General features: G+C 47.4%; 1 protein-coding gene and 3 non-coding genes across 4 annotated transcripts in view; 2 read left to right on the forward strand and 2 right to left on the reverse strand.

The window, feature by feature from the left end:
* The first annotated feature begins 2,089 nt into the window (after positions 1 to 2,089).
* The window catches only part of Vac14 (VAC14 component of PIKFYVE complex), a 103,410-nt gene continuing 78,735 nt past the window's right edge, over positions 2,090 to 26,764 (forward strand). Inside the window, exons 1-9 of the mRNA XM_076838192.2 lie at positions 2,090 to 2,453; positions 16,729 to 16,879; positions 17,169 to 17,336; positions 18,156 to 18,218; positions 18,735 to 18,842; positions 19,358 to 19,467; positions 19,716 to 19,822; positions 20,803 to 20,937; positions 21,451 to 21,603. Coding sequence (XP_076694307.2) covers positions 2,350 to 2,453; positions 16,729 to 16,879; positions 17,169 to 17,336; positions 18,156 to 18,218; positions 18,735 to 18,842; positions 19,358 to 19,467; positions 19,716 to 19,822; positions 20,803 to 20,937; positions 21,451 to 21,603 — 1,099 coding nt within the window. The 5' untranslated portion in view covers positions 2,090 to 2,349. The remainder of the gene's footprint in view (positions 2,454 to 16,728; positions 16,880 to 17,168; positions 17,337 to 18,155; positions 18,219 to 18,734; positions 18,843 to 19,357; positions 19,468 to 19,715; positions 19,823 to 20,802; positions 20,938 to 21,450; positions 21,604 to 26,764) is intronic.
* Trnag-gcc (transfer RNA glycine (anticodon GCC)) lies at positions 13,394 to 13,464 on the reverse strand. Its single transcript has one exon. It is a non-coding gene; the product is annotated as a tRNA-Gly (tRNA).
* Trnag-gcc (transfer RNA glycine (anticodon GCC)) lies at positions 14,048 to 14,118 on the reverse strand. The gene has a single exon. It is a non-coding gene; the product is annotated as a tRNA-Gly (tRNA).
* Positions 22,559 to 22,629, forward strand: Trnag-gcc (transfer RNA glycine (anticodon GCC)). The gene has a single exon. It is a non-coding gene; the product is annotated as a tRNA-Gly (tRNA).

A 26,764-nucleotide genomic window follows, 5' to 3' on the forward strand; every position in this document is an offset into this window, starting at 1 on the left:
AGATTGTGTTGGAAAAGTTTTGACACCTGTGAAAACCCCAACAGTAAGAGAAAACACATTTTCACAGGTTTTTCTAGATATAATTTCCCCATCCATGACTTACTGAGTTTCGTATTAGCCCCCATGTTCATTTTTTATGGCCATATAATAAATTACCATCAACTTAGCAGCTTAAAACAACACAGATTTGGGGCTGGGGCTGGGGCTCAGCAGTAGAGCTGAGTGAATACCTAGCATGTTCAAGGCGCTGGGTTCGAGCCTCAACACCACATAAAAATAAATAATGTTTTTAAAAAACACACAGAGATTCCATGACTTAGGAGTCTAAATGGACTAAAACAGGTTCTCAGTTCAGGAACCCACAAAACTATAATCTAGGGACAGCTGGACCCTCATCTAAAGGCTCAGCCAGGGAAAGTTCTGGTTTCTAAGCTCCTTTAGATGTTGGCAAATTCATTTCCTTGCTTTTACATGAAAGAAGTTCCCATTTTCCCAGAAGAAAGAAATGGGGGTGGGGGAGAAAGGGAAGAAGGAAGGAAGGAAAGTAAGTTAATTAATTCCCATTTTCTTGGCAACTGATGAAAGAGGACTGCTCTCTGCAACTAGAGACCATTGTCCTTACCATCATAGGCAGTTCACAGCATGAATGTTCACTCTTTGAGGTTGGCAGGGGAACTTGTCTCCTACATCGATTTCAACCCCTATAAGGACTCACCTAATTAGGTCAGGCCCACCCAAGATTATCAACCCCTTTAACAATACCAACTGACTAGAGACCTCAATTACATCTGCAAAACCCGCTCTGCTAAAGAACATAATTATGTGAGTGATATTCATTGTATTTGCCAAGACTTGTTTGCACTTAAGGGGGGGATTATTCAGGGAATTTGATTATTTCAGGGAATTTGAATTCTGCCTATCATGGCCCCTCACTCATTGTGTTTCTGATCTATGAGTGGAAGGTAAAGCTCCATTTTCAAGATTGTCATAAAGCTTCATTGTATGTGCTTTTCACTGATTAAAGAGTACCAACATGCATCTAAAACTATTCATATTTAATACACATTGAGCTCCATGGTGATCCATGGTGTCCACTTGTATTACTTAGTATTTTCTCTCAAATCAATTCAGCTGTTGGCCAGCTGTTGCTCTGTGGTGAACAAGTTTTTGTCCCCTCTGGAAGGCTACATTAAGAAATTTTGATGCATTTCCCCTATTACTGCATCTTTAATCACATCGTGGCCACAAATAGTAGGGTGTTTGGGGGAGGTTGTTTTTTTTTTTTTTTTCTATTTGTTTTTTAACTTCATCACATCGATGCAATTTCATTTCCACCATTTAGTGTAAATGGACCTGCTCTCCAGGGGATCCATCTACACAGCTGCACTCAGCCGCTGCTGTCTGTAACCCAGCCCTCCTGGTTCCCAAAGCATGTGAAATACAGTCTTGACTCCCAGATTGTGGGAAGACAGCCGCTGACGACACCTGAGATTTAAAGTTGGGAATCAAACCTAGGGCTCCACACATGCTAGGCAAGCACTCTGCCTCTGAGCTACATTCCCAGCCCTAGGTAGGTACCCTTTTTAATTAGGAAATTATTTTAATGTCTTGGGGTGGGGAACTATTCGAACCCAAGATTTTGGGGCACAGGGAAGTCTCAAATGGAGAATTCAAGGTTTTCTTTAAGACGAATTGATTTGAGAGAAAAATTAAGTAACACAAGTGGACAGGATATGGGCAAAAAGACGATGGTGGGAAAAGCTGGTGTCTGAGAAATTGACTGGTAAGTACTGAACAAACTACTGAATTCAACATGAATTATCCTAAGTCAGACTCGTTCGGTCTCACTAAGGTCTGCAGAAACCCACTACGTGCCAAGCCCACTACGTGCGGGTAGTCAGACCTGTGCGATCTACGGTGGGAAAGCGCCTCTCAAACCACACAGGGTCCCGCGGGAGGCGTGGGCGGGTAGAGGGTGGAGCCTGAGGGGCGTGGCCAATCCACCTGCGACCCGCGCGTGGGGGCGTGGCCGGAGAGGGGCGGGTCCTCGCGGCGGAAGGCGGATGTTGCAGCGGAGTCATGTGATCCGAGTAACATGGCCGCTGCCCAGTGAACGCTGCCGGTGCCTGGCGGGAGCTAGTCGCGTGAGCAGTTAGGCGGCCCGGGTCGGGTGTGGGAAAGTGGGCAGCGCGCGGCGGCTGAGCGAGGCAGACGGGCCCAGAGTGGTTGTGGTCCATGAGCCGGTGCCGGGGGCAGCGCGGAGCCGCAGACTCCCCTGTCCCTGGTGCTGTGCCGGCAGCCACGGGCTAAGGAGTCTCGAGGCTCCGGAGCTCACCCCAAGCTTCCACTATGAATCCCGAGAAAGATTTCGCGCCGCTCACGCCCAACATCGTGCGTGCCCTCAATGACAAGCTGTACGAAAAGCGGAAGGTGGCTGCGCTGGAGATTGAAAAGTAAGAGCTATTGGGACCCCGCCCTGGCTATGCAGCCCCGGGGCAACTTCCCGCGCCTTCTCAGCCAGCGTTGCTTTCCCAGGTCTCAGGCTCAGAGCGCAGTGCTAAAGAGCTGGAGATCTGAAGTCATGTCTGGAAATCCCAACTTTGATCCTGAACGGCTGTGAGTTGGGCCAAGTTCTTTAACCTCTTGGTGCCCAAAGGGCATATGTGAGAAGGATATGACATAATATGTAGTGCCTAGCACACTGTGAGAAAGCACTACATATTATGTATGTAGTGAGAAGGATATGACATAATATGTAGTGCCTAGCACACTGCCTGGCACTTGGTGAGTCCTCACTCAGTGTGGTCTCCATCAAAACCAGCCCATCTGAGTGGCCTCTGATCTGATGGGAGAAAAGGCAGATGTTGACCAGCCTGGTTTCTTACCTAGCTTCTAAGAAGTGAAGGGGACTGCTAAGTGCCCCAGTGAAGAAATCAGGTGGAAATCTCAGAGGATTGTTTATCTTCTGTCATATCACCTTTCTCTGCAGGTGGAAGTAGGGATAATTGTTCTTTCTTGCTTCTGCAATTTTATTACATGTATGTGGAATCCTGACCTGACAATTTGCTTGTATGCCCATGTTCAAGGTGGGAAATGTTTAAGTAGAAATGTCTTCTTGTTTTTACTTTTGTATTTTTTTTCCAAGCCAAATTTTAATGACAAAATCAGGTGGGTGGCTGATTTCAGAACAGTGAAAAGAAACAGGCTGTGAAACTGGAAGAACATCAGTCTTAGAATTAGCAAAGATGGATTATAGTTTCTTCCTGTCCAGTAGGTAGCCACTGATCATGTGTAGCTATTCAAATTTAAATTATTAAAGATTAAATAAAAATTTTAAATTTATTTTTTCAATCATACTACCCATATCTGAAGTGTGCAGTAGCCACATGTAGCTATTGGCTATGGTATTGAACAGTGCAGATTAGAAAGCTCTTTCATCACTGCACAGTGCTACACTGGACAACCTCAATCTAATATGTGGTTTGACACACATTCTTTGGCCTGAGACAGATTCCTCAACTCAGTGTATCTTGACCTGGGCACTGTGACATCTTGGGACAAGTAATTGTTGGTGGTAGGCTGTCCTGTGCTTTGTGGGATTTTTAGCAGTATCTCTGTCCTTTACCCACTAGATGCCAGTAGCACTCCATCAGTTGTAACAACCAAAATGGACTTAAGCCATTGCCAAATATTCCCTGAAGGTGCAAATTTGCCTCATTTGAGAACCACTGCCTTAATTGCCTAAAGGGTTTGAATTCTGATTTAAAAAAAAAAAAAAAAAAAAGACCCTCCCATTCAACTCTACTATGCTCACTCTTGCTACTTCTCTCATCAGCTACCACTTTCTTGACTGCTTTCTTTTCTCCAGCTTTCTGTTTATCTCCTGGCTTTTCAATGCTACCAAGTCTTAATCAGAATTGCCATACTAAGTAGATGGACCCAATTATGATATATAGACATGATTCTGTGTCCATGGGCTTTGTTGACTTTTACATTGTACTGTGTGTTAGCCAGCTTTGCATTACAGAATTAAATGCCTGAAGATTTATTTTTATCTCACAGTTTTGGAGGCTTCATTCCTTGGTCATTTGGCACTCATACTTTTGGACCTGTGGTGAAGCAGCACATGACATCAGGGAGCATTTAATGGATCAGCATCATTTACCTTATGGCCAGGGCTTGATGAGGAAAAGGAGGGGCTAAATCCCACTGTTCCCTTCAAAGGAACACTTCAATGACTGGAACACTTCCTGAAGGTTCCACCACCTTCCAATAAAGCTAACCTGGAGACTGAATCTTAGTATGTGGGCCTGAGACACTTAAGATTCAAATTGTAGCACACTGGCACCCGGTTTTGTCTATCACCCACTCAGCTTTTCAGGAGTATCTGGTTTTATCCTAGCTTAAGCCATCCGTTGGGTCCCTGAACAGAGGTATCTCAGCATTATTGCTGCTTCCAGCACAACCTGTGTAAGTGCTCTCATTCCACAAGTGGTTCTTTAAGGGGTTTGTCTTTAATGGGGTTAATTTTGTATTAGACATTGCCCTCAATTTGTGGAATTCAGAGAAATTCTCTACAGGCCTAGCTGGACTGCGAACTTCTTTAAGAGCAAGGACCTGTTTTATTTATCCTCAGTGCTTAGCATGTGCCTAGTGGCATTTGATATTTGGTGTTCAAATGAATGACCAGCCACACATTTTTGGTAGAGAAATAGCACTGCAGTCTAAGGACCTTGGCACTCAGGAGTGTGGCCTGCAGACAACAGCATCAGAAGCTTGTTAGGAAAAAACTCTAGCTTCACTCCATCTAGACTTACAGAATCAGACTCCACACTTAAACAGGATCCCTAGGTGATTATTGCACATATGAAAGTTTGAGAAGCACTGTCCTCAAAGATCGGCTGTTCTTTATATAGAATATTACATATTTGAATGTATTCCTCACTTGGCCTGGTCACAGTGATCCTCTGCAAACACCCCGTAAAAGAAAAGGCAGAATATTGGCAGTTGCTTGTGTAGTGTAGACAAGTCAGCTCACATGCTGCAGAAATGAAAGTTCTTAGTCTTGTTCTTAGGTAAGTGGCCCCTCTTAAGACTTGTTTTCTTAAGAGGCTACATGGTATTGTAGTTAAGATCAGCCTGGAGCCCAACCCCTGGGGATAACCCTAAGCAAACAATTCACTTCTGCCTCAATGTCCTCCTCTGTAAAATGAGAATAATAGTATTCATATTTGATTATATCAGCTAATGCTGTAAAGTGCTTAATGCAGTACTAGGCACATTATAATTATTATGTAATAGTTTTAATCATTCATAGCATATATTATGTAATCATTTTCCATCAGTACTGCTCTTATTTCTCTTTAGTTGGCACAATAATGGCCCCCCAAAAAATGTCCTAATCCCCAAAACCTATGAATATGTGGTTTAAGATGGCAGGAGGAATTAAGATTACTAAAGAGATGACCTTAAAATATGGAGAGTATGCTGGATTACACAGGTGGACCCACTGTAACCCTAAACCTCCATCAGCATGGGAGAGGGAAACAGGAGGGTGAAAGACTCAACCAGCCATCACTAGCTTGAAGACGGAAGGGGCCACCAGCCAGGGAATACAGACAGCTTTTAGAAGCTGGCAAGAAGGTGTGTTTTCTTGCAAAGCCTGTAGAAAGTAAAGCAGCCCTACCCACACCTATTTTTAGCTCATCAAGATTCGTAAATTTGTATTCTAAACCACTAAGTTTGAGGTAATTGATCATAGTTGTGAACAGAAAACTAGTAAAACTCTACTGTCATTCTTTCTGATAAATCTGTTCTGTAACCTTCACATTATCTCAGTGCTTGTCACCTCACAGCAAGAGTTAATAGAAGGCTAAAGGCCAGGCTGCCCATCAGTATTGCCCCTGGCTTTCCCAGAGCAAGTAATAAGCCCACAGTTTCTTTGGCAGCCTGAGCCTAACAGTCAAAGTAAGTGTGATTTTTAAAGGAAAGCCCCAGGGAAAAGGATACAAATTCCAAAGGCAAAAATTGAGATTGGTTTATGATTTACAAGGAGGTGGGGTTCTCAGGCTTCCCTAGTACAGTCACAGTCTATCTCACATTGTCCCCTTCAATGGAGAGTAGGTGAGGGGAAATAAGGAAAGTTGAGAGGTGTTAAGCATGCTTTGACTTCTCTCAGAAAGCCCCACCAAAGTGCACAAATGTGCTTGTATTAGGCTGCCACAACAAAATCCCTCAGACTGGGTGGCTTCAACAGTAACAGTTTATTTCTCACAGTTCTGGAAGCTGGGAAATCCAAGATTGAGGTAGTGTTCATTCTGAGGCCCCTTCTCTTGGCCAGTAGGTGGCTGCCATCTCACATGTGCTCACACGACCACTTCTTTTTGGCAGGGAAGGAGGGCTGGCGCTGATGATTTTATAAGGATACTAATCATCTGAGATCAGAGGCCCCACCTTTATAATCTCACTTTATGTCTTTATAAACCCCCTCTCCAAATCCAGTCACATTGGGAGTTAGAGCTTCAGCATATGAATTCGGAGTTGAGGGGGCAATTCAGTCCATACAGTGATGACAGTGAAACCTAGGACCCCATGTGTATGAAGCACTGTGTGCCCCATTGTGGGGGGCAGGTGATAGAGAAGATTCCCTTTGATGGCCATTGGATACCCCTCATCTCACTTCCTCATGGCTGTCCTTTGAGCTAGGAGGTCTTGCCCCATTTAACAGATGAGAAAATAGAGACTCCTTCAGGTTTCACCTTCCTGAGGTTTCACAGCTGTATCTGGATAGAAAACCCAGGTTCATTTGTCTCAAAGGCTTCCCCACTACCATAAATGTTTTTCCCAGCCAAAAGGAGGACATAGAAGAAATTTCATACTTGGTCATCTTCATGGCAGTTTTAAGTGCCGCTCTAGATTCTCCAGAGCCTATCTGCTCAGATGACAGAGCCAATACTGCTTATGGTGTTCCAGTAAGGAGTTGTGTTTTATCATTATGACAGGCCTCCCAGAGGCTAAAAATGCAAAGGGATGGATATCCGGCTCACCTTTGGTAGTGTGATGTTGTGACCAGTATCTAATGGCAAAGGTTATGAGCCTGTTGTACACAAGGCCACACAATTTTCAGTTAAGGTTGTAGAATGGCTGCTTTGGGTTTTGTGGCCTCTCACTCTCAAGGGACATAGTCATTGATCAATCCTATGAAAAGGTTGGTAAGACCCTGGGTTGTCCTCTCATGGAGAGTCTGGCATGAGGGAGAAAGGCCAACAGGCACTCTGATTAGCATGGGTACTTGCTCTTCTGAGGGTGCCACACCAGGCACTGTGGACACAGGGCCCCCTCCTCTTGCACTCCTAGCTGGAGATGATACCCTGTGTGGTCAAGTTTCTGGTATTTCTAAGCTTTGAAGTACATCTCCAGCCATATCACCTAAATACATGCCATCTTGTCTGAACTTTGAGTCTGCAGAGATTGGTGCCCTTTGAGGAGCCCCAGGAAGAGTTAGGGGATCAGAGACTCTGAATGATGCCTTTATGCCTGCTAGAAGTTGGGGGAAGTATTCCTGAAGCTCTGGGATCAAAGTTTGAACTGTCCCATTTGACCTGGCTTTTTGGAGTCTGCCAAATCAACAGGGAAGACACTGTTACTCAGTGACTCAAGACAAGTTTTGGAGTTTATGTCAGAATTCCACTCAGCTCTGCTAGTTATCGGCAATGGAACCCTGAGCAAATTTCTTAATCTAGTGGTCAGAGGCTGGCAGCCAAGGGCTGTCCTGCCCACACACTATTTGATTTGGCCTGGATGACATTATTTTAAATTGAGAAATTTCACAGTGAAATTAGAAGCCTGGCTTCCCTTAAGCAATTGGGAGCTGTGACTGTGGGACCCATACTCCTACACAGCAGATCAGTGGGAACCAGCCCCTGCCCCATGTTGGCTAGTTTTCTAGAACCTGCCATGCCTCCCTTGGCCTCACTCATGGCTGGCCCCTATGAGCTTTCATGTTTGTGAACTCTGGTTTAACTGCTCTGGGCCTCAGATTTCTCATCTTAAAAAATGTACTTTGAAAACATCGGACTAAAAGAAGCCAGTCAGTCACAAAAGGCCACGTGTTCTATGATTCCTTTTATACCAGATTCCAGAAGAAGCAGATCTATAGAGACAGAAAGCAGATTGTAGTTGCCAAGAGCTGAGGGGGAGAGGTGGGGAAATGAGGAGTGACAGACAGCTAAGGGATTTAGGGTTTTTTGAGGGAATGGTTAAAAAAAAAAAAAAAGTCCTTAAATTGATTGTGGTGCTGGTTACACAACTTTGTGAATATACTAAAAACCACTGAATTGTACTCTTCAAAAGAGGGGGTGTATGGTATGTGAATCTATCTCAGTTTCTGAAGGTAAGAAAGTCAGTGGGCATTGATATAGGGTTAGGAAAGCACTCATTACATGGTCCTAGCTCTCATCAGCGAGATAGAGGTGGACCCCCTGCTTCACCTCTGGCTCCTGTGTCTCTGCTGGTTGCATCCGGTAGATGCTCCGTAGATTTGGTCAGCAGAGTCTCAGTCCCTCCTCAGAGGCACATGTTCACTCTTCCCCTTCCTCTATTTGGAGACTCATGAGCCAATGGAAACCAATTACTGCAATACTTAGCAAAGCAAATGGAGATGTTTCCCCAGAGTCTCTTTGGGAAATCACTGCCTGATGTCATCTGAATACATATAATCACATTGAAATATGTCACGTAGAGGCTAAGACCCATAATTGGACTTGCCAAAGCGGGGGAAGGAGGAAAGCAGCCCCAAGGCCATGCTGAACGTTTCTTAACACAGGAATAAATGTCAACTCTGGATCTTTATCTCAGAAACAAATAAATCCACATACCATAAATTCATATACCAAAAATCTTCTAAAGTGTACAATTCGGTGGTTTTTAGTATATTCACAAAGTTGTGCAGTCATCACAATCAATTTAAGGATATGTTTACCATTCCCTCAAAGGAACCCTGTACCCCTTAGCTGTCTGTCTCTCTCATTTTTTTTCATCCTCCTTGGAGCCTCTGGAAGAGCAGGTGCTCAGTCAACATTTGTTGAATGAACACAATCTTGGGTGGTTAAATAGATCACACAGTTTGTCTGCCCCATTCTGACTTGGCCCCAGTACAGTTATTTGAGCATGTGCAATGCAGAGCACCTGATGTGCATTGTCTAGTTTAATCTCTTTTTAAAAACTGTGAAGTCCTTATGATTAATAATCCTCCTTAGGAGTAAGAATATCTCCTCTGAACAAGGAGAATCAGAGGCAATGACTAAAACCTCTGCCACCTAGGACAGAGTTTGGGGCATGTGGGCATCACCAAATGAAATAAGATTGGAGTTCCATGAAATCATTAATGTAAGGTGCTTGGCACTTAGTGGGCATCCAGCAGATGGTAGCACTGATATTTGTGGGGGAGGTAGTGTAGCATAGCAGGTAAGATTTCAGACCTTAGGCTCTGAAAAACTTAGAGGTGTTTAGTGGTTGCTCAGAGCCTCTATTTGCTACTGGTCAAAGGTGTTGCTGGTTAATTGATTTGTGTATATATGTGTGTGGAGGGGTACTAGGGATTGAACCCAGGGTGCTCTACCACTGAGCTATATTGCTAGTCCTTTTTATTTTATTTATTTATTTTTAGACAGGTTCTCTCTAAGTTGCCCAGGCTGGCCTTGAACTTGCAGTCCTACTGCCTCACCTTCCTGAGTCACTGGGGTTACAGGCATGTACCACCACACCCAGCTTGGATAATTTTTTTTTTTTAGACCCACCGTCTACGAGTTCTATAACCTTGTATAGGTTTCTTAGCTTCTCTGTTCCTCAGTTTCCCGCAGCTATGAAATGGGTATGATACTACCTAATTGGATGACTTGTTTAAAATTTAAATTAGAAAGTGCATATGAAGCATCCAACACATTGCCTGGCATATGGTAAGTGTTCAGCCATGGTTACTCATTTTCTGCCTCTGCAGGAGACGGCCAGCTCTGGAGCTCCAGTTGAAAATATTTGAAATAAGCTCATCCATACGCACTGTGTGTGGAGGAGTGCTCTGAACACTGAACATCAGGGGCCATATATGGAATGAGTGACACGTCCCCTGAGGGCTTTGGTTCCCCACGAGGGAATTGCCATTGTCATTGGGTGTGTTCAGTTTGCAGCTGCAGTGGCTTCAGAAGGTATCAGGGAGAAATGGTGATACAGTTGAAAGGACATAGGGTTTGTAGATGTCAAGAGTTCAGACCCTTAGTGACTTGGAAAGGGACTTGGTTTCTCTGAGGTTGTTTCATATCTGGAACATGAAAATAGCTCTGGAAGTGAGCTGTCCTGAGGAATAACTAACCCCTGAAATATTTAGCATAGAATGAGTGCTTAGGAACTGGTCCACCCTTGTGTAGCCTGTCACTGTCCCCGTGCTGTTACAGAAGCCAAGGAATCCTGTGCAGGACTGTGACTGTGTTGCTCCGACCATGGCCCCAGGTTTTCTCTTGACTCATCACAGTCCAGATGCATCCTGCCCTGTCCCAGTTACCTTCTCTCAAGGAGATGGAGTTAGTGTGGCAGTCTTGGTGACATCACAGGTGGTGTTGAGAGCTTGCTGCTGTCCTGTATTGGGGTTCCTGTCTTCTGAGGGAATAGGTGTTTCTGCCAGATCTTGGAGCAGTTGCAAATGGAGACTCTGACCTCTAGAAGGCACCTCACCACTAGAGGCCTGCCTCAGCAACACTTTTGTGGGGAAATTGGAAGAAGCAAATTCTCTTCTTTGGTGTATAGAGTGGTAAAATATGTGACCTTTGTGTCGTGAAGGACCTCGGGGTCTCCCAGTCCTGATTTCTGGGACAGATGCAGACTTCAAAAAGAGCTCCTCCTCAGATCCCCCACTCTGCGCTCAAGCAGTGGATGAAAGAAAAGACAACACGGAGTCTTTGAAGAGTCCCTAGGCCTGGAGCTGGGGGTGCCTGTGTTAAACTTCACTGCTCTGCTTCCCCTGCAGTGCTTTTCTTCTCTGCATGGCCGCTGTGAAGCCAAGCCACAGTCTGGTGAGAAGGCAGTCTTGGAGCACCCTGCCAGGAGGGCACACATACCTCTGCCCTTGGCAGGTGCTCTTCAGGTCTCATCCCAGCCACTGGCCATAGCTGTGGTGAGCTGGGCCCTTCTTACTGTGCTTTTGGGGGGTCCCAGGAAGGTGCCCTTTGCTCCTGCTAACTTGTATGATAAGACTAGGGGCTCAGCCCTATCCAATCCTATACTGATTAACCCATTAGGATATCCCAATTCCACTAATGTGACATTGTGGGACTTTGCCCACATTTGCCTTATAGCTTGTGCCATCCATTAGTTCTGTTGGCCTTCACAGAGTCAATCTACTGTCAGGTATTTGCTGATTCCCCACCCACTGTATACATGGCACTAGACAGGAACAGGGCTAGAACAGGTACAGATAAGTGTGGAACAGTTCTCAAGGACTCTGTCGAAGTGTTGTGGAGATAGAGGAATTTAATGGGTGACATCTGCCAGCACATTCCTGGGCACAGAATGAAGGGTCAGAAGAGAAGTGCTCACTTCTTGGGGGAGTTAGGGAAAGCAGGGGGCTGCACCTGAGCTGGTCTTTGCAGGCTGAGTAGAGTAGGGAAGGGAATGGAAGTTGGTCCCAGAAGATGGGCAGATAGGAAATAAAGATGGGCCTGGCTGGAGAGTTCACCTCATCTTGTTTTAATTGCCCCCTATGTCAGCTAAGAAGAGTGGGCTTGATTCGTGGGATAGATTCTTCCTGCTTGTGCCCCAGGGAATGACCCCAAGGCAGGCCTGGTGCTCTCTGGGATGGTGATACTGATAAGAACATCTCTCATAGTTTCCCCTGTCGAAAGAACCATTGATTTTCTATATGATGTTTATTTTCCTGAAAATCAAAAATATTCTGTGCTGGCCGGACTTAGATCGTGTACGCCTATTATCCTAGCAACTCAGAAGGCTGAGGTAGGAGGATTGCAAGTTCAAGGCCAGCCTCTGCAAACTATCAAGACCCTGTCTCAAAAGTTTAAAAAGTATTGAGGATGTATCTCAGTGGGAAATGTCCCTGAGTTCCATCCCCAGTACCACAAGAAAAAAAAAATCTACCTTAAATGCAGGAATGCAAACATTAGAGACTTGGGATGCCCATGGCTATGGGGCTTGAATGAGCTGCCATTTTTGTAGTGGCCTGCGGTGCCAGAATTACCTTGATAAGGTGTGGGCAGAGGAGGCCTCAAGGCTGGTGTCCCACAGGGAGAAAGGTGCTCCTGGGCTTACAAAGGGTGCTGAGCCCAAATATCCCCACTTCCCATCTGCTGCCTTCTGGAGGCCTGTCACTCTTGTAGATGTCCCCGTGACACCAAAGCCACATTCCTTCTGCTTCCTACATCCGAGCACTCTGGGCCATTGTTGACTTCAGAGCACCCTGAGCACCATTCAGATCCACTGCCTGCTATGGCAGGAACTCCTGAAGTTCACATCCATCCCCTGCTCACCACTCTCTGTGGCTTCTCACTGCCACCAGAGTTGACATGCTAGTTCTTTGTCAAGCATTCAGGGTCCTGTGCTGCTTAAGGAACTACTTCTCCACGCCTGCCACTTACTTCTCCTCTACCTGTGGCCTCCGCTTGTACAGACCAAATGCCTATCCCTCTTGCCCCCAGCCTTGCTTCATCCTCATTCTGAATGGCCCCAGAACAAACACCTACTCATCCTTCAGAACCCTCCCAGTGCTGACCCTCGTGAGACCACACTACATTCTCTCCTGCAAATTCCAGCCACTCTCCTGGCCTGCCTCACTTCCCTGCACTCTGCTGAGCAGGTTTGCACCATAGTTCTGGAGAATTCTTCTGGGTCCTCTCTTTCCCCAGCAAGAACCCCTTAAGGGCAGGAAATGCATCTCATATGTGGCCCCAGTTGCTCTGTGAATGTTTGTAACCTGAAAGGGGAGACAGGAGAGGACTGGTTCCAGGGATGCCTGTGCTGCAGGGAGGCTGGGCTTCCTCTTAGATCTTTGCTGGTGCCTGGAGGGTGTCCTCACTCCCACTCTGGGTGCTGCTGTGACTTGTGCCACACAGAAACAGGGCCTGGCTTCCCAGGTGGGCTGTCTGGACAGGAGTGCAGGGGCGTAGCTGCCCACGGCATTGCTGTGATGTAGCCCCCTGTCCTGGATTCTTCAAGAACAAGGACACACAGGTTCTGAATTGTCGTAGAATTTAGGACACTGTTTTTTGTCAAAAACATTTAAAACTCAAGCTAGAAACAAGTTATTCCCTTTTCTCCAACTGTATTTGCAAATTCTTTGGGAAGTATAAAAGTTCAAGTTCAGTGTCTCCGGATTTAAAAAGCATTCAGCTGTTGCATTGGCCGGGAATCGAACCCGGGCCTCCCGCGTGGCAGGCGAGAATTCTACCACTGAACCACCAATGCTCCTGCTGTCAACAGCTGTGAGGCACCTCCCTTTAACTCCCTTCAACCTCCTTGAGTATATGCTGAGTCACACACAGACTGAGACCAGTCTCTGGTGCTGCCACATCAGCACAGCTGTAAGAACAGAAAGCATAGGCTTCAAAGCAAGAGAAAGCAGGAACCAGAGTGTGCGTGAAGTTGACCTGTTGTCAGGCCTCCAGACAGAAGCTAGAGCTCTAGCAAAAGCACGCTGAGATTCTGGGTGGCTCTCCCCTCTAATGGTCAGGTCTTCCCATTCCCTCCCCTTCTGTGTTGAGCCATTTTACTGCTCTCAGGTTTCACACCATCTTCCTGCTGGTGACTGGCCAAGGCTGAGGCAGCTCTGTGGGTGTCCCTCTCCAACTGGATACATAGAAATGGCTCCTGCAGCTTCTCTGGAGAGCCCAGAGGCTCTCCCTGGGCTCACTGGGTAGGAACATGTGAACCCAGATTCACAGGCGCCTTTTGGCTACTGCAGGCCTGCTATGCTTGAGGAGCCTGGCTTTTCTCACAGCATCTCTGTGTGAGGAAACTGGCCAGGAAGAGCAAAAAAGAAACACTGCACTGCATTGGCCGGGAATCGAACCCGGGCCTCCCGCGTGGCAGGCGAGAATTCTACCACTGAACCACCAATGCTCCAGCTGTTCTCTGGGACATCTGCAGAGGCCTCCTCACTGGGCTGTCTGTAACACTCAGAAGCTCTGGCAAATCACTGGCCCTCATGGGGCTGATTTGTCAAGTTTGGGTGACCAGACAGGTTTATGTGGATCCATTCTTGCCAGTCTTAAGGAGTTACCCTGCTTCTTCAGAAGTTGGGACCTGTGAACTCTAGTGTTCAGCTTCCATTCAAGGTTCTCCTTGGCTCACAGATAACCCTTAGACCCAGAAACATCAGAGCAGGAGACACCTCACAGGTTATATGTGCAACTCATTCCTGAAGCACCTCTGCTCCACCATCCAGCAGCCCAGGACCTGGCACACAGAAGGTGTTGCATATGACTTGCTGGATAAATCTTTAAACCCTTGTCCAATCTGTCTGTGAAAAGCCTTGTTGCAGGAGTGGTCACTGTCCCACAAGATAGCATACATGTGTTTGAACAGCTCTAATTTCTAGGAAGTTCCTGGCTTAGCTGGAACCACAGAAATAGATCTACCTTTTGGACAAAATTCTTTAAGGTAACTAGAAATTCTCATTTATGCAACAGGCAGGCAGTGTACGCACTGAACCTATAATGCAAAGCAACCAGAGAAGGAGTCTGAGCAGTTACTTTTTAAAGTTCCTGATGTCTGGGCTGCCCTCTGCCCTCTACTAGTTGTTCCTCACACTACCCCCACCCACCACACACACCTCCCAAGCATCTGCAGGCTTCTTAAGACAGATGCTTAAGGCTTCTCCCCAAAACCCAAAGGAAACTTCCCCTTTACCATGATGTGCAATCCATTCTCACTAACTGGATGTGCTAGACCCTCCCAGCCAGCCTGTCCTAGTGTATGTCCCTCTGCTCTTTTGTCCACTGAGGTTGATTAGCTGCCTGCCCCTCACCACCTTTGCTCACACAGTTCCTTCTGTTTCCACCTCCTTCAATATGGGCTCAAATCCCACTTCTAGGACAATTGTTCTGACCTCTTGAGCCATGGCTCCCATGTTAGCATCTGGTGTCTCATGCATGATTATCCCATGTGAGGCTTCCCACTGCAGAGGTACTGTGAGCTTCTGCTGGACACAGGCTTGGCCTTCATGTTCCTGGGACTCTGAGGACAGAGATATCAGCTCTTCTCCACATATCTTGAGAGGCATCCCCTGCTCCCCTTGCAGACACACGCTCCTACCTGCTCCTCCTCCCCATCAGCAACCCAACCCAGTTCCACACCTTAAAGGCACCATCTGTCCTTCCTTCCCTTCCCTATATTACAGAGGCTACTAATATTTTTCTGTTTAATTCTAGAAACAATCCTATGCTCTCTCTCTTGCTGCCCTGACCATATTCCAGACCCTGTTTATCCCGAGAGATGCACTGTTCTGAAAGGTCTCTTGCTATCAAACCAACCCCAGCCCATCTTCTCCAAACTGCAGCCAGTGGTAGCTAATGAAAGCCTAGGTCAAGCCTGACACACCTTAGCAAGAAAGCTGCTAGGGTTTCTCTTTTCCTTACCTGTCTCCTTCCATCCCCCCAGGCACCTCATCCTCCTCTGTCATCTTGTACGTTCTCAGCACTCCCAGCCTTTGTTCAGGCTCACTCTATGCTCGAGATGCCCCTGCTAAGGTTTGGATGTTGTGTGTCCCCGAAAAGTCCATGTATTAGGAGGAGTATAGAGAGGTGGACACTTTTAGAGGTGGGGCCTAGTGGGAGATCCCTAAGACAGTGGGGGCACTAGCCTTCCAAGCGATTAAAGGTGCTGTCCTACCACTCCTTGGTCATTCTCACCAGAGGGCAGTTCAAGGCTGAGCCTGGCTCTGCCCAGCTCTGACTTCCTCTGTGAAGATGTGATCCCTTCCTCCCAGATGTGTTCCTACTGTTGCCATTCATGAGGTGACACATCCAAAGAGGGCCTTCACTAGAACTAAGCTGATGCAGATGCCATCCCTTTGAACCTCCAGAACTGTTGGCATTTTTCTTCATAAGTAGCCTGCCTTGGTTATTTTGTTATAGCAATGAAAAACTAATAAGCCTGCCTTCCTCTCTTTAACTTCAATATACCTGTTAATGTTTTTAAAATGGGACTCAAATGGGACCTCCCTGTCAGCCCTCCTTGACACCCAAGGAGAGTTAACCCATTGCATGTTCTTGCTTCTCTGGTAGTATGCACACCACTTTGCCGCAACTACTTGTTTGTACCTGGATCTTGCCCATTAGACTGAGGCCTGATTCCCCAGCACCGTCTTTGGTGTAATGGCACTGATGCAGGGGACTTCTTGGACATATGACTATGAAGTTGAACAAGTATTCAGTCAACATGGTTGATCAACTGATAGTGCATTATATTTTTGGTCCCAAGGAGACATTGATTTGCATTCTCTCAGATTCCTGGAAGCGAGACAGTGCTGCTGTTCCTCATTCCTTTGTACTCAAAGGGAAACAGAGTAGGGAAACAGCCCACGGCAGAACTGAGAGGATATGACCTGACGGCTGACTCCCAATTCCTCTTTCTAAACAGGTCATCTCCCTTCCTCGTCCCAGCCCAGAGTCCACCACAGCAGGTAGCCTGGTCCCACCAATCCCACAGCCCCATCTCCTCTCTCTTCAGGCTGGTGCGGGAGTTCGTGGCCCAGAACAACACCGTTCAAATCAAGCATGTGATCCAGACCCTGTCTCAGGAGTTTGCCCTGTCCCAGCACCCTCACAGCCGGAAAGGGGGCCTCATTGGCCTGGCTGCCTGCTCCATCGCCCTGGGCAAGGTAGGCCTTCCCTGAGGGACATACACCAGTGATGGCCTTCCCACTGACAGAGAAGCAGACAGCTTTCTTCCCAAGACCAGCGGGACACTTCGTGCTTCAGACCAGCAAGGCCACTTTGTGACCTTGCAGCCCCACTCCTGAGAGGCTGGCTTGGGAAGGGTCTTTGAGCCCATCCCTTGCACAGAGGCTAAGCATCTCCAGACTGCAGGCATGTCAGCTGGCACCACAGCACAGGACCTGGGGCCTGTCCCTTTCTGAACTGTCTTCTCTTCCTCCTGCCCCATCACAGGACTCAGGGCTCTACCTGAAGGAGCTGATCGAGCCTGTGCTGACGTGCTTTAACGACGCAGACAGCAGGCTGCGCTACTATGCCTGCGAGGCCCTCTACAACATCGTCAAGGTGGCCCGTGGCGCTGTGCTGCCCCACTTCAACGTGCTCTTTGATGGGCTGAGTAAGGTAACCACTCCTCTGGCTGGCTGGCTGTCCTCCATCACCTGCCTTACTTACCTTCAGGGACCTTGGTACTTGGGGCCCTCTTCCCAAATGCAAGCAGAGCAGACTAGCATGTTGCGAGGGACACACTCAGTGGCCTTTAATTTTTTTTAATGGGCTTATGTTTACAGCCCTTTTCATTTTTCTATGTATTCATTTTTATTGTACTTTACTAAAGTATCGGTGTTGCACATGCAGGAGGAGAAAAGCTGGTTGAGAAGCACACCACCCCCACCTCCCTGACCCCCCACCTCCCACCCTAGCAGAAGGTGAGAAGGGGGACCCCGCCATCCAGGCTGGACTTCCCCTGCGAGGAGGCCATGATTATCTGACTCACCAGTGCTCTAGAAAGAGCTGTCCTACTGCTCTCCTGGGGGCCTCCTTCAGCCCTCCCCAGAGCCCAGAGTGACTGCAGCCCTGCTGCCCTGTGGAATGAATGCCACAGGCACTTCTCAGTACCAGCATTGCAGCCGCCCCACTCCCAGCTCCAGGAGTGAAGGCGGGGGCCGGCATTTTAAGATGGGGAAGGCTTGGGACAGCCTTCCAACCAAAAGCGACCTTGTGGGCCAGACACAGCAGGGCCCGGGAGAGGGGATCTGGTGCCCCTGTTCCTCAGCCAGGTTCTGTTTTGCTGTTCCTCCCCCTCCCTCAGATGTACTTGAAGAGAGAGATGCCCTCAGGTGTAAACTGCACCACCGCCTTGGCTGTGGCTTTGCAGTGGCTCCTTGGCTTCCATCTGACTGACCATTGCCTCTGTTTCTCTTCTATTTCTGTGCCTCATAGTTGGCTGCTGACCCAGACCCCAATGTGAAAAGTGGATCTGAGCTCCTAGACCGCCTTTTGAAGGTATCTGTACTTTGTCTCTGCTTATTAGTTTTGGAATCCATTCCTTCTATCTGTGTGTACAGCTTAGAAATTCTGTCACTGGGAGTGTTCTTTCTAAACTTAAAACATTTTTTAAATGTACTTACAGTGAAGCTTACCGTCAGTGTGCACTTCTAGGACATATGTATAGAGTCCTGTCACCCCCACAATGTAAATACAGAACTGTGACTTTCTCCTGAATGTCCCCTTGTTTTATTGCCCCCACTCAGAGCAAAGGAGTTCACATTCCACGCCACCCTTCCCAGACAACGGGGCTGGGTGTTGAATCCATTCTACAGGGAGCAGGGTTTTGCCATTCATTTATTTCTCTTGACCTTGATTCCTACTGTTAGTGTCCTGTTTTGCTGTTCTTTGCACCTTTCTTACCTAGCTCAGGCTCTATCATTTCCTTCATGGTTCCCTGACCCCTGGAGCCAGCCCAGGGCCAGTAAGGCCTTGTCTCTGGCTTTCAATAGCACATGATGCTTTGTTCCACAGGACATTGTGACTGAGAGCAACAAGTTCGACCTGGTGGGCTTCATCCCTTTGTTGCGGGAGAGGATTTACTCAAACAACCAGTATGCCCGGCAGTTCATCATCTCCTGGGTAAAGTCTGGGCCCTGGCACACTTCCTCCAGCCACAGAGAGCCTCTGGTGGAGTCACTTCAGATCTCTGTCACACAGTTGTCAGTTCCTTTGCTACAAGAAGCCTCTTTTTGATCCCTCTAATAGCCACAGGCACCTGATAATCCAATAATACTTTATCCATCTTACCCCTAAGCCCATCCTATGTGCCCCCAAAGGATATAGTTCATTCCTTGTCCTGGAAAACACCCAGACTTCTGAAGCCGTAGTGCTGCCTTCAGCTGTCACACCTGTCCAGCCTCGTCTGTCCTTCCCCATTCATTCCCTTCTTCCCAGGCATCTGAATCTTCTTGGGGTCCAACTGCCATTCCCCTGCGCATTAAACAAAAAGATCACTCTCCCGTGAACACCTAGCAGGGCCCTGACTCGCCGCCTCTGCAGGATCCCCTTACTGTTCAGGTCCCAGGGCCATGGCAAGGAGGAGAAGAGGCGCTCATCCTGGGCCAACTCTTCCTTCTCCTTCTTCCCTTGGTCAGATCCTGGTTCTGGAGTCTGTGCCAGACATTAACCTGCTTGATTACCTGCCAGAGATCCTGGATGGACTCTTCCAGATTCTGGGTGACAATGGCAAGGAGATTCGGAAAATGTGAGTGGAGGGCAGGGCAGGCAACAGCCTGCTGGACCCCTGAGGGTGCCCATGGACCCCACACCCTACTGACAGCAGCAGGAGAGCCCAAAACTTGCCCTTTTCTTCCTGTGTGTGTGCTTCCCTCACCTCCAAACAGTTTCTGTCCAACAAGGGTGGTGAACCCAGAGCAGAAACAGGCCCTGAGGCTGGGCTCTTCCAGCCCCAGCTGACACATGCTATTTTCTTCCTCCTTTTCTCACGGGTAGGTGTGAGGTTGTCCTTGGAGAATTCTTGAAAGAAATTAAGAAAAATCCTTCCAGTGTTAAGTTTGCTGAGATGGCCAACATATTGGTGATCCACTGCCAGACCACAGGTGAGTGCAAGAAGTTCCTACGGTCACCACCACCTCCTCAGAAGCCCCTTCTCTCACTTCTCAGCTTCAGTGAGCAGGTACGAAGGAGCCCTGATAAGACAGGTAACCAGTGTGACACTGGATCCCAGGAACATTGGAGTGGTAGGTCTTTATAAGGGAGAGATCCAGGTTTCTTATTGATCTAGAAGTCATGTCATTTGGTCTGGGCTGGCATGTAAGATTTGGAGACCGTCTCGCTCTCAGGCTTGGCCTCCACAGGGAGAACTGGAATACTTAGAGGTCAGGATTGTGAATCCATTAGCTTCAGTTGGGCATCAAACCTTACTTGGTAAAAAAAACAGTTGCTGGTTATTGGTCATCAAGTCAACTGGATGGTTTTTCTCCCCTCCGCCAGGCCTGATGGTGCACCTAGAGTCAGCTCAAAGTTGGCTGGAGCTGGGTGGTCTGGGATGGCCTCACTCATCTCAGGGGTTTAGCTAGCTATCAGCTGGGACAGTGGGGGCATTTGGTCAGGTTGTCTCATCCAACAGGCTAGGCCAGGTGTGTTCACATGGTCTCAGTAGGGTTCCAGGAGGGGCAGAAGTAGGCAAGGTCTCTTGAGGCCTAACTTGAACCAGTCACCCCTCCACTGCCATCAAATGCTCTTGGCCAGAGTAGCAAGGCCAGTCCAGATACAAGGGTAGGGAGATAGATGACTGTACTTCTTGCTGAGAGGAGATACAAAGTTGCATTACAGAGAGGCAGGAAAGGAAGGGGAGAGAACTCTGGCTACTTTGACAGGCTAGGCTCAGGATTGTCACTCCCCCAACCTTCTATACAGGTGGGCCTTTAGAAGGTGGGGCACATGCGTAAGGGAGTATTGGCAAGAACAGAGGCAGTGATGCCCCTACATTCCCCTGTCCTATTCTGCACTTGGGGTGGGAGGGAGCTGCCCAGCTCTTTGTGCTGACCCTTTTGGAACCCACCGATTCTCTTTTCAGATGACCTCATCCAGCTAACAGCCATGTGCTGGATGCGGGAGTTCATCCAGCTGGCCGGCCGGGTAATGCTGCCCTACTCCTCTGGGATCCTGACTGCTGTCTTGCCCTGCCTGGCCTACGACGACCGCAAAAAAAGTATCCTTCACCCTGGAGAAAAGAAATGCCGATAGCCCCAAAGGAGACTGTGAAGTGCAGGGTCCCTCTAGTGGGGAAGTAGATAGATCCCTTAGGATTCATCACATCTCCAGATAGTCCTAGCTTCTAGGGAACAAGAGATAGAGCTGCATGTGGATTAGGAAAGCCAGGCACGCAGAGTTAATGATGGCTATTTCCAGTCCTCTCCTGGTCACTTGAGATCTAGACCAGCTCTCCTGAGCACCAAGCTCACGTTGCTGCACTGCAGGTGGGGGAAATCCTGTTAGTGGGAGAGCCACCAGGGAGGAATGGTATGAGAAAAAAAGATGAGCATCTCACAAGGGCACTGGTGTAACAAGGAGAACAGGAACTTAGGTCACACTGCTGGTCTGCTCTCTGACACAGTCCTGTCACAGTCTCTGGGGAGCAGTGAGCCCCTGAATAGGAAGACCAGTGGCCTCGGGTTGAAGGAGGACTCCTGCATGTGGCTGTTCCTTACATCAGTGGACACAGGCATTAAGGAGGTGGCCAATGTGTGCAACCAGAGCCTGATGAAGCTGGTCACTCCCGAGGATGATGAGCCAGATGAGCCGAAGTCAGCAGTACAAAGGCAGACAGAACCCAACCCTGAGGACTCCCTGGCAAAGCAGGAAGGGACATCCAGTGGTGAGTGGACTGCTCCCCACCCCTCACCTTCCATGGAGCGCTCTGGAGACAACTTGCAGAGGTCCTGGGTCTTGCCTTGTGACTTCGCTTACATTTGTTAACTCATTTAACTCTGATAACAGCCCAATGAAGTAGAACTGTTACTATCTCCATTCCTCAGGCTCTGGCAGCTCGTAAGTGGTGGAAATGGAGTAGGAGCCCATGCTCTTCACCCTTACTGCCTCAAAGACCATTGCATCTTGCATTTTATCTTTTTCTGGGTTTAGCCAAAGGGAGTTGTTGATGTTTGGGAGCATGGCAGGAGTACCAGGCTACACAGTGTATTTGATTCTTGGCCATCGACAGCCAGCCGTTCAGCTGCCTCTACCACATGAGTCATTCTCCGGGAAGGAGTTTCAAGAGAACTGGTTTATTCAGTGCTTGGGAATTCTGCCCAAGTCAATGCCTTTAAAAAATACATTACTCTTGTCAGACTCTTCCGGCATTGTTTTCTTGTTTATCCATAACATAAAACCATTTTCATGCTGATTGGGGTCTGGAGTTTGACTCTAAGTGTAATCTATCACTCTGCCATCTTCGTATCTCTTGGACTCTGCCCTCACTGAGCAGTCACAGTCAATTTTTGGGTAATTTCTTCCCTTGCAGAATCAGGCAGAGAGTAAGTTGCTGTACACCCTACTCACGTCTTTAAGGTAACAAGGCCTGGAACTTGCCCCAGGAGCCAAAGAGCTACTAAAGCATTTTCTCCCATTGTCTTTCATGGGCTTCTCTTAAGCATCTGAACTTATCTTGAACATCTGAGCCGAGTGTGAGACACATATGCTGCTGGGGTTTGGCTGGTAGAATTGAGCAACATTCCTTGCTGGACCTGTCTCCAGTGTCAAGTTACAACTCTGCCACACTGTTGTGAACCAGAGCTGCAAAACAGCTGGAAGCAGAGCAATAAGCAGCTGGAGCATTGGTGGTTCAGTGGTAGAATTCTCGCCTGCCACGCGGGAGGCCCGGGTTCGATTCCCGGCCAATGCAACTTCTTTATTAACCCTTTTAAGTAGTTTTTCTAAGCATTCTTCAAACAGCTGCCTGCTCAGGAAAGCATTACCCGAAACCACGATACATTTTAGCTCTGGGTTTTACTTCCCCTTAAACAGCATTCAGCAGATGAAAAGTACACTTTATAGTAGTTACCAGGAATGGCAACAGCAAATTTGACAGCTTCTCATCCACCCTTAGCCCTGCTCAGCTCATAACTAGTCACCCATCTTTTACCAAGATGAGCAGGAGAAAGTCCCAGCAAGCCAAGAGACAGTGATGGGCAAGCTCATCCCAGCCTCTCCTACTTACCCTTTTCTGTTCTCACTCTTTGGGCCCTTCTCCACCTGGCTGCAACAGGATCCTCCTGCCTGGTCTTCCTCTTTTAGTGTTTGTCGTCCGAGCTCAGTCTGTGCTGATGCAGCCACAGCAAGTGCTCTTCAGACAAGCCCCCCACCCCACCCCCACACACACACAGGTGACTAGTTATGAGCTGAGCAGGGGTAAGGGTGAATGAGAAGCTGTCAAATTTGCCGTTGCCATTTCTGGGAACTACTATAAAATATGCTTTTCACAACCTCCAGTCTCTTCCTCCTTCCTAACCACAGGGCAACCTCTCCTTTGTGCCCCATGCTACAGCTCTCACCTGGCCCTGCCACTGGTGGTAGGGCGCAGGCCCAGCCCAGAGTCCTTTCCCTACTTCTGAGTTCTTGTAGCACTTTCTATATTCAGCCTATCATTCTTCTAACCCCCGACATTCCCTCATTGTCTCAGATGTCACAGCAAATATTCTGGAGTTCAAATAACCTGCCTGTGAGTCCTGGATCTGCTCACTACATACCTCTTCCCCTTGAGCAGCTGCTTAGCCTTTCTAAGGCTTAGGTTCCTTATTTGTTAATTAGGGTGTTAATGATAATACCTTACCATAATGTGGTTGTGAGTTTCAAACAAAATTTTTGCGTATATGGCATGTGGCAGACAGGATCAGATGCTTTAGCATTGTTGCTCCTCAGCTTGTGATAGGGTTGTGTCCCAATAAACCCATCGTGAGTTGAAGATATCATAAGTCAAAACTATATTTAATACTTCTCACTTCCCAGACATCCCAGCCTAGCCTATTTTAAACATGCTTAGAACACTTACATCAGCCTACAGTTCAGCAGAATCATCTCACACAAAGCCTATTTTATAACAACATGTTGAATGGCTCGTGTAATTTATCGAATACTTTACTGAAGGTGGAAAACAGAATGGCAGTGTGTGGGTATGCTTTCACACCATCATAAAGTTGAAACACCATTAAGTGGAACCCTGGTAAGCCAGGGACCGTCTGTGTTAGTACAGTAAGGTACTCGGCTGGGCTTTTACTCTCTTGTTTCTTATCAGCAGCATCACCCAGCTAGTAATGGGCTCATGGTGGGTTCTGAATGAAGTCTATAGAGGGTCAGGGATAGAAGTTCATATGGCAAGTGAGGAACAGGGCTGTAAATAGGATTTCCAGTGGAGGCTGTGACCTTCATGGTGTACATATAATGAAATCTATTTGCAAAACCGAGACTGGACTGGGTTTGTCAGTACCTTTTGTGGACACTGCAAGCACAGGTGGATCAGACCCCAGTGCCTGCAAGGAACTCGGGTACAGATACAAGTAATTGTGACACTGGGCACAGTCCCCAAGGACCAAGGGCTCAGGGGAGGGAGTGTCAGTGTTGCTTGGGGTGACCAGACCCAGCTTCAGAGCATTTTCAAAACAAACCTTTTCTCTCTCCTTAGCTTCTACCCGCCCCAACCCCCATTTTAAAAATTCTGATTATAACAGAAATACGTGTTACCTGCAGAGATTTTGGGAAGAACAGAGAACTCACTGTACCCTCACACAGAAATAATCACTGCCAATTTGGGGGATATTTATTTTCAGTTTTTTAAAATGCTTTTGCATATTGTTTGTGGCTTTTTACATTGCACTTTTTTTTTACAGTGTAAGACTTAGTGACTTTAGCATATTCTCAAGTTTGTACAATCATCAGTGATATCCAATTCCAAACCATTTCCATCATCCCAAAAAGAAACTCCATGCTGCCGTTCCTCATTCCCCTCTCCCAGTTCCTGACTACTCTATTTTGCTTTCTATTCCTATGGATTTACCTTCTGGACATTTCATAATAGAATCATGCAAAAGGTACCCTTTTGTATTTGGCTTCCTTCACTGAACATAACATTTTCAAGGTTAATTCGTGATGTAAATTATTTCAACAATTTGTTCTTTTTTTATGGCTGAATAATATAATCCATTGTATGGATAGATCACATTTTGTTATTTGTTCATCATTTGATGGACATTGGGATTATTTCTACTACATTTTGTGGAAGTCACAAGCAACATGTATTGTCTATCTCCTTTTTAGCCAATACTGTATAACTAGGCATCTTAATAAAATTGGTCTCTGGAATAAATATTGCAAATATTCCTTTTGTCTTTAGGATGCAATATATAATTTCCTTGTTTACTCAAATAAGTTTGCTTTCCTGTTAACCTAAAATACTTAAATCATTCCTTAAGATAGATGCCATAATTCATTTAACTAACCTATTATAAATCATTTAGCCACTTTTGATTTTATCTCAATCTTATAATCCTTGCTAAAAAGAGCATTTATGTAGCAAAATCTTACAAATATCCATAATTATTTTCTAAGGATAAATTCTTAAATTTTTAAGGCTTTTGATATATGCTGCCAAATGCCTTTCAGCTTGTTTAAGCCATTTTCCAATCCCGTCCAGCCTGACATGGGCCTCAGTGGTTCCCTGGAAGAGAAACCAGGTAGAGGAGCCCTGTGTCCTGGGACATGGAATCACATGGGAAGTTTTAGGGCAGGAGGGGAACACACAGTGGAATTCAGTAAGGGTACTGGATAGTGCGAGATCCAGCAGACAGACAGGCCTGCCCTCTCAGAGCTGGCTTTTCCACTGGGGGAAGGCACACAGTGAACAAGTTGATAGCCTGGTAAGTACATTTGACAGTGTGTATCAAGAACCCTCAGTATTTGTCCTTAGGAATTTGTCCTTAAGAAATAACTATGGATGTAGGCAATTCTTTTCTCTCTGAGAGTTTTTAAGACAGTAAATACTATAGGAAACCCCAAGCTTGGAGCGGAAGGCTATAGTATGGAGGGTGTAATTTTAAACAGGGTTGTCATGGAAGGATGTGATATTTGAGCAAAAACTGGAGGAGCCAGGGAGTGGACCATGGATGGCAGGTGTTCCAAGGGTGGGGTGTACCTGGCAGGACTGCAGAAGAGCAGAATGAATAGTCATGTACAGAGCAGAGAAGGGGCACAGTGACACCAGAGAGGAACGGGGGACCTGTTAAGCAGACCTCTGTGGCACTGAAAAAACTCTGGCTTTTACTTTGGAGCGTATGACGTCATGGTGAGGTTTTGAGCTAAGGAATGCAGGGCCAGAACCACACTTACAATGGTAAAATAACTTACCAGGAAGCCCAGGCACAAGCCATGCAGCAATGTAGACACGGGCATGGTCCTTTGCAGGGAGTAACCTTCTCAGAGGGGAAAGCTCCTCTGCTAGAGGGTTCCCCATGCAGAGTCAGAAGAAGGAGACAGGATGACTGGAGGATGGAGTCGCCATTTACTGAGGAGGGAAGAAGAGCAAGGAGCAGGTTAGTGGGAGAAGGATGTGCTGTGTTTGTGACCCCTCTTAGACAGGTGAAGGAGGCCCTGGAGCAGGCAGTCTGGTGTGCGTGGGAAGGGGCTGGGCTGCTCACCAGAATTCACAGCATAGAGGCGTGCAGAGCCGGTAGGATGCCGAAGGAGCGAGTGTGGGGAGGGCGAGGAGGGCCAGGCCTGGCTAGGGCCATACCAGCCTAGAGAATGGGGCGCTGAGGAGGAACCAGCTGAGTAGATGGGAGGACATGGCCCTGGGGCAGGAGGAAGCCAAGCGCAGATTTTCCTGGAGAAGGCAGTAATCGGCTGGCACTGGCAGATGAGGAGGGTGAGGACTCAAGGGTGTTGGGCCAGGCATGTGGAGCTTTAGTGACTGGACCGGCTTCAGTGGAGCCATGGGAGAAGAGGGTGACAAGAGTCGGGGGAGAGGAGTGGGCACAGCAAGGGCCAAA

Source organism: Callospermophilus lateralis, chromosome 18 (genome assembly GCF_048772815.1).
Source record: "Callospermophilus lateralis isolate mCalLat2 chromosome 18, mCalLat2.hap1, whole genome shotgun sequence".
NCBI lineage: Eukaryota > Metazoa > Chordata > Mammalia > Rodentia > Sciuridae > Callospermophilus > Callospermophilus lateralis.